Here is a 7,183-nt window from a genome sequence, read left to right as displayed (position 1 = left end):
GGTGGCGCTTGAGGAGGCGGGAGGCGCTGCTCTGCTCTGTGGAGCTGCTGAACCTGCTGGGAGGTTGGGCAGTGGTCATGGGGCCAAAGGAAAGGACGGGAAGGGGGGCTAGTGCCCTGGGGAGGTCCGAGGAGCCTCACCTGCTCATGGTGTCGTCCTCGTCCGAGTCCCCCAGGCTGGTGCTCTCCAGCTCACTGGTCATGAGGGTGGAGGAGCTCTCGTACCCCGCCAGGTGGCGCTCCAGCCTGGAGGGGCCGCTGGGCCTGTGGCCTCCCGCTGAGGAGGAAGAGGCACCTCAGGAATCAGGCTCCTCATGGCATCTGACCCAGATGCTTCTGTTCAGTGGGAGCCAACCCCTCCCCAGCTCCTGCTCTAGCCGGCCTCCAGGCCCGGTCCCCCTCACCGCCATGCTCACTGCTGTCTCGCCTGCGAGGCCGCTCCCGCCTCAGAGACACCACTGACTCTGTTTCTGTCTCGGGCTCCAGGTTTTCCCGGCTGCTGGACACGTTAGGGCTAGATGGGCAGAGAGGGTTCCCGACCTCCATCAGTGGGACAGGGCCCCAAACCCTCGGCTTCCCCTCCCATGGGACTTGGATTCCCTCCTCATCTCCCTCCCCCAGACGCAAGAATCTCAAGGACTCACTGGAAAGATGGAGGCCTGGAGTCCCCAATGCCACTGGTCCTCTCTGGGGGCAGAGGGGGCAGAGGTGGGGGTGGAGGCGCCAGGTCTGACCGAGGCTCGTGGGCTGGGGGCGCCATCTCAGGTTGGGCGTTATCTGATGACACTAGCTAGAAGGGTACAAGTGATTAAAAAAAAAAAAAAGCCAACACAGCTCAACAGGGAAGTGAAGGCCTATGAGGTAGGAGTAAGAGAAAGAACTAGAAAAGGCAACAGGGCCTGAGAGAACCTGGAGAAAAACACACAGAAAAAAGGCAGCAGCAAGTGTTAAAGGCTCCAGAAAGAGAAGGCTAAGAGGCTCCAACTGGCTGGCTCTCAAAACAGCTGAGGAGGATGGAAACTTCCCAGCTGTCCAGTGGTTAGGACTTGGCGCTTTCACTCTCAAAGCCGGGTTCAATCCCCAGTTGGGAGAGCCACATGGTGCATGGCCAAACACAAAGAAACAAACAGGTAAGGAAGCAAACAGTCAGAGATTCCAGCAGCTGAGATGGGGTGGGCACAGGCTGAGGCTTGGAGGAGCTGGGAAGTGCCAGAGGGACTGGTCCTCAAAGCCAGGCTGCTTACCCAGGATACTACCCTTCCATTGAAGCAGGGAAGGCGGGCATTGTCATCTGAAATCTCTTCCTTCACCACCCTGCCGAGAGATAAGATAAAGGTCAGTGAAACTGGAGCGGCTTTCCCCACTCCCACCTGCATTCGAAGTTTCTCCCAATCTTCATCCAGCTCAAGGATGTTGATTTCCTCCCACCACAGCAAATCCTCTTCTCTGACATTGAGACACTTCACTCTTACACCCAAGAAATCACCAAACCGAATTCCCTTTCCTTATTTCTCTTTCTATCCCCAGTTCATCCTTGGGCTCAGCATTGTTCCAGAGCTTTCCAAGAGTCTAATTCAAACCTCTCAGCCCAATGTCAAAGGCCTTCCCCTAAGGCTGCCCTGCTACTGCTGCTAAGTCACTTCAGTCATGTCCGACTCTGTGCAACCCCATAGACGGCTGCCCTAGCTGCCCCAAATATCTAACCTTAAATGTCTCACTGGCAGCCACCCCATTCCACACACAATTGCCCCACAAAGGCTTTGTGGTCCTTGTCTATGTCTCTAATCTTATGTTTTCCTTAGTTTTCTCTAACTCACTTCCAGATGGATGTTCAAATGCACTGTCATCTAGTAAAAACACTCATTAGATCAAAGAACAGTACTTAGTAGACTGAGCTCCTAAGGAGTGGTGAAGCCCAGATCCCCGTTCCTCTGTGCCTCACCTGGCACAAACTCTGCATTAAGCAATTTGCTCCTCCTGACAGACCCCACTCCAGTACTCTTGCCTGGAGGATCCCATGGATGGAGGAGCCTGGTGGGCTGCAGTCCATGGGGTCCCTAGGACTCGGACACGAGGGAGCAACTTCACTTTCACTTTTCACTTTCATGCATGGGAGAAGGAAATGGCAACCGACTCCAGTATTCTTGCCTGGAGAATCTCAGGGACGGGGGAGCCTGGTGGGCTGCCGTCTATGGGGTTGCACAGAGTCGGACACGACTGAAGTGACTTAGCAGCAGCTGCAGCAGACAGACCCCAAAGCCCAGCCCTGAGGGCAATCTCACCCATGGGTTCCTTCAATGGACCGAACTTGCTCCTTCTTTTCAACCACCACACGAAATCATCAGTGCCGATTTTGTTCAACACCAAGTTCAACCCCAAGTCCCTGACCACACAGCAAAGTACCTGATGCTGCCTAAGCGCTAACAAACACCTGTTGGCTAAACTAATAAACATACTGATCACGAGACATTCACCCCCAAAATTAGGACCTCCTGTCTAATTAACCCTTTAGCCTAATATGATTCTAGGACCCTGGATATATGTCAACTCAATCCCATCTATTATTAATGTGATGACACAGCCCAGCGTGTCATACCAATCTGTCTCAGCATAACAGTTGTATTCTTCACAACATAATCCAATCTCAACATAGTCCAGCCTGCCAAGTGATTTTATCCTGTATCATTGTAGCCTAGTTGAAGTGGACTCCGTGCTAATAAAGACAGTGACCATTCACCAAGAACATACATACCATGCATTTGTGCTAAGCATTTTACTCTGGTTAACTGTTTCACAGATGAAATCAATGAACAAAGTTAAATGCCCCAGGTTATATAGTGCTGACAAACCGAACTTTGAATTTCAATACAAGGTACCATCCCAACATCCAGTCTTTCTAGGTAAAGTCCAGTCTGTTCAGCTTTCCTAGAATCCAGGCTATCCCAGCCTAAGCCAGCCTCCCTTCAAGAGCTGAGATTGAGGACAGAGAGTACAGTCCTAAAGGTATAAAACACAAAAAGGCCTACCCTGAATTATTTAAGGTTCCAGACTATCCCAAATTATCCAGGATAGCCCAAAACTATTCTAGTATAGGCTAGAATGTCCCCACACGCAGCTGTCTACACCAACATAGACTAGAATATCCCAATAGAGCTGTCTGTACTAACATAGACATGGTCAGCCCTGTGTACCCCTAGATTGAGTATCCCCCCAAAAAACTAGGCCCCCAAAGAAACAAAGATCAACAAAGATCAACAGAACCCAGTGCAGACCTGGGTTCTGCAGCCCAATACAGCACACTGCCTTAGTACAGACTAGAATATCCCCCAAACAATCCTGTCTGCCTCAGTATCAGAGAGAACATCCCAAATTGGCCCATCAATTGACATCAGCAGGTTTCCCAATATCCCTCCACAACCTGTGTGGCACAGGACTGCTCACGATGCAGCTACCAGAGGATACATCAACCTACCTCATCGCTGTCCAGAACACCCGAAAATAAACCAGTGTATCCCAGTCTACTCCAGTATAGCCTAATCTTCTCTAATCTGGTTTAGCATTGCCCAGTCTGTCCTCCTACAGCTCCGTGCGCCTCAATCTATCCAAGCATAACGTTGTCCGTCCTGTGATAACCAATCTAAACCAGCACAGTAAAATCCGCTCCACTAGTGCCCAGAAAATCCCAGCATATCCCATAGTAGCCCGGTGCCCCTCAATATCACCCACTCCACAAAAGCACAGCCCCCATCCATCCCGGTCTAGGCCTCGCGCTCACCCGAAATCCTGATCCATAGACTTGAAAAAGTACTTGGCGCCCGCGGGCCGCTGCAAGACGCTCTTGAAATCGCCAAGGGTGATGCGCTCGGCGGGGACGGGGATCTTCACCAGATAGGGAGTCTCTTCTTCATCCAGGTGGTAAATTACCTTCGTCTCCCCAACACCACCGCCCCCCGCGCCGCTGCCCGCCATGGTCTCGCCCGCGCGCTCCCGGGCTCCGCCGCCCACCCAAAGGGGCTGTTCGCCCCCGCCGCGCCTGCGCACTCCCGCGAACCGACGCACCAGCACCAGGACCGACACAGCGCCAGAGAGGTGCGAAAGGGAGGAAGGCGGGGGTCAGCGGGGTGGCGGCGGCGAGAGGGGGGCGGGCCGTGGGGTGCTACCCAAAGCCGAGGGCTCCGCCGCCGCCGCCACCGCCTTCGTGAGTGCCCTCCAGCGCCCCGCCCACCTCTCCTCACATCACGTGATCAGAACCGACCCCACCCCTTCGAAACGCCTCCACCACGTGACCCTCTCGTGGTCACGTGACCCCTCGGCTCCGCCTAGTACCCCCGCCACATGATTGCTGCGTTCAGCAACGGTCTTCCAACCTTCTGCGGCTCCTCCTCCATGTGTGTCCCCACCCGCGTCCTCCGACTACTCTGACCAGCCTGGGCTCTGCCCTCAGGGGGCAAGCAAGCAATGCCTGCCCACTTTATCTGCTGCGGCAGGGAGCTCCAAGCAACTTTTATGCGTTGGAGCGCGCGTGTGGGAGGTGTGGGTGGGAATTGGGGGAGGGGGGTGGTCCTGAACTGGGGATGAGGCGGGGCAAAGCCAATTGAATTGAGGTCATAGTGTTGGTGGGAAAGGCGCAGTCAGGTCATTTTTAGTAGAGAGGTGGGTTTCAGCTCCACCTCCAGCCAGCTTTTCCAAAACCTCCCTCCCCAGCACGGCAGTCAGTGAGGGCTATAAACACAGAAGAGCCCACTCTGCTTTATTTACAACACGCAGGCTGTCTGTACAAACAGCTGGCCAGTATTAAAAACAAAAGAGGTGAGGAATCGTCACCTTTCTGTTTTCCTTCCTCCCTTGGCCAAGCTCTGGTTGGCACTCCACCTCTGAGCTGCCACGCTCAAAAGGGGAAGTCCTAAATTAAAAATACAACCGGTGTAGAATAAATGGGGAGTGAGATAGAAGAAAAGATGAGGGAGGGGACTGCTATATTTACACTAGAGTTTTATAGACAACTGTCCCACTCCATCCCAGTTCTAACCCTGGCCCAGAAACTGAGCAGTGGCAGGGACAGTTTAAGTGTCTAGGGACCCAGAGAGCCTCCCACCCGCAACTGCAATGGGTCCAAGTTCAAGTCCACAAGGTGGGAAGGAAAGGTTGGGTAGGAAAACCACTCATTTCCAAACCAGTTTCCCTTGGGAATTTCTGCCTCGAAATGGGACAACATCCCAGCTTCAGGGGACATGATGACCCTGAGGCTCAGTTCCCAAGTCACGTTTCCATTTGAAGTTCCAGCCTGGAGATGGCGTGTGTCAGGGCTCTCCAGATTTCGGAGGCCCCCCTAATCGCCGGGCCTCTGGCCGCAGTTCCTTGCATTTCTGGCAGTAAAAGAAATCAGGGACGTTGGTCTTCTTAATCTTAGCACAGGAGAGGTGGATCCACGTCCCACACAGGCTGCACTCAATCATGGGCCGGCCTGCAAAGGGCTTTCGGCAGTAACACGTGATCAGATCCCATGAATCATCACCTGGGAAAAAGAAGGTATGTTTGGTGTTCTGAGTTCTTGGATCCACACTACCCCAAGACCCATCAACCCAGCTGCCCCTGGGCAGCCCCAAATTTCTCACCTGATTCTACCATGATGTCCTCATCCATGACCCGCATCTCGCCTTCACTGGAGCTGGCATCTCCATCTTGGCTTGTTTCAGTGCTGCCCACCTCCTTGCTTTCACCGTCAGTGGGAGGGGCTCCTTCGGGGTGCACTGTGGCAGGGGGTCTAGGAGCCTCAGGTGTTGGTAGCACAGGGGCTGGGGCTTCCCCTCCTACCATCGCTGCCATCTCTTCCTCCTCCTCCTCCTCCTCTTCCTCCTCCTCCTCTTCAGAGTCTGTATCGCTGGGGGGTGCCCGGGGAGGCCCAGGAGGTGGGAGCCTATCCCCTCGCTCTGCTTTTTTCAACTTCCGCTTCTTGCTCTTCTTGATTCGAGACCTCTTTTCCCCATCCCCAGGGGCTGGGCGGGGCCTCCGGAGTACCCCAAAGCCTGTCGCCCCTCCTGGCCCCAACTTTCGGTTCTTTCGGTCCTTCTTTCGAGGAGGCTGGGAGAGGTCCCCCTGGGAAAGGGGCACTGGGGTGAGAGCAGCAGGGGGCCGGGAGGCATGTGTCAGGGACGTGGGGGACAGTGGAGATGCCATTTTGGGCCCATCTATATCAAAGAGAGAGTCCTTGAGTTTCATCTTCTCCAGCAGAGTGGCACTGTCAGGGGCCTGCAGACGAGGGAAAGTGGACCTTGGGGGTCCTGGCTGGGTGGGACCTGCTTGAGCCGCCCTTCTCTTGGATGACTTTGCTTTCTTAACAAAGGTCTGGATGGTTCTGAGATCTGAGGGGGCTGAGTCCCAGCCATCGCTATCTGCCGCACTCTCACCTCGCAATGGAGAGCTGGAGCCAGAGGCTGGCCAGTCACTTTCCTTAAAGGACAGAAAAGACCAGGGTCAGAGGGGGGCCCAGCCTTATTTTGGCCCCTCAACATACCAAACAGACGAAAATATCCTTCCAAAACCACCAAATCTCACTGTATTCAGAAAACTTATCACCATCCCAATTCTCCGCAGCATCTCCTCTTGAACACATCCATGTTACCTCTGCCCTCAAATTCTCACCATCTCCCCAACACCCACTGCCTTCACAACACTGCGTCCCTTAGACCAGAGTAGTATTTCTTCAGCTGTTTCTGTGCTTCACTTGTTACTATCTCCAGCTTCCTAACACTTATCCCAGAGAACCTTCCATTAAGAACACCCCAAAACCATTCACTGCACTCAAGCCACCTATCTATTAATCCCACTCCCACCCCAGATACTAGTTCTCCCACCAGAATTTCCATTTCCTTAAGTCTTTCACATGTAATTTCGAGGCTTTGTATATAAAGTAACAAAGTCTCATAAGCTCAAGAGCTCCTCTACAGTCCTAGGACACCACCCTCCAGTCAGTTGTCCTTCTGTCCCTACCTCCTTGCTAGGGGGGATGTAACCTGCATAGGCCAAAACAAAACTGCAAAATTTGTTGAAATCCTCAATTGTTCTCCGACGTTTCTCCGGTGGCTGAAAAAAGAAAATCACACAGAGTTTAAGAGGGACATCTCCAAAGGCACAGTCCCCAGAGTAGTGAGGAATCAGGAAAAGGTGGAGGGAGAGAGGAGAGG

At 53.4% G+C, this 7,183-nt stretch overlaps 2 protein-coding genes across 2 annotated transcripts in view; both read right to left on the bottom strand.

The window, feature by feature from the left end:
• DVL2 (dishevelled segment polarity protein 2) overlaps positions 1-4,626 on the bottom strand; it is an 8,858-nt gene extending 4,232 nt beyond the window's left edge. The window contains exons 1-6 of the mRNA XM_010847502.1: positions 3,775-4,626; positions 1,244-1,313; positions 644-789; positions 404-513; positions 141-276; positions 10-53 (exon numbers count right to left, since the gene is read on the bottom strand). Coding sequence (XP_010845804.1) covers positions 10-53; positions 141-276; positions 404-513; positions 644-789; positions 1,244-1,313; positions 3,775-3,968 — 700 coding nt within the window. The 5' untranslated portion in view covers positions 3,969-4,626. The remainder of the gene's footprint in view (positions 1-9; positions 54-140; positions 277-403; positions 514-643; positions 790-1,243; positions 1,314-3,774) is intronic.
• Positions 4,627-4,732: 106 nt separating this feature from the next.
• The window catches only part of PHF23 (PHD finger protein 23), a 3,294-nt gene continuing 843 nt past the window's right edge, over positions 4,733-7,183 (bottom strand). Inside the window, exons 2-4 of the mRNA XM_010847501.1 lie at positions 6,990-7,174; positions 5,615-6,449; positions 4,733-5,514 (exon numbers count right to left, since the gene is read on the bottom strand). Of these exons, the coding sequence (XP_010845803.1) occupies positions 5,300-5,514; positions 5,615-6,449; positions 6,990-7,174 (1,235 nt within the window). The 3' untranslated portion in view covers positions 4,733-5,299. The remainder of the gene's footprint in view (positions 5,515-5,614; positions 6,450-6,989; positions 7,175-7,183) is intronic.

The sequence above is a fragment of the Bison bison genome, unplaced genomic scaffold (assembly GCF_000754665.1).
Source record: "Bison bison bison isolate TAMUID 2011002044 unplaced genomic scaffold, Bison_UMD1.0 scf7180017864249, whole genome shotgun sequence".
Classification (NCBI taxonomy): domain Eukaryota; kingdom Metazoa; phylum Chordata; class Mammalia; order Artiodactyla; family Bovidae; genus Bison; species Bison bison.
Note: the sequence above shows the minus strand (reverse complement) of the source record. Positions and strands in the feature narration are given on the sequence as shown.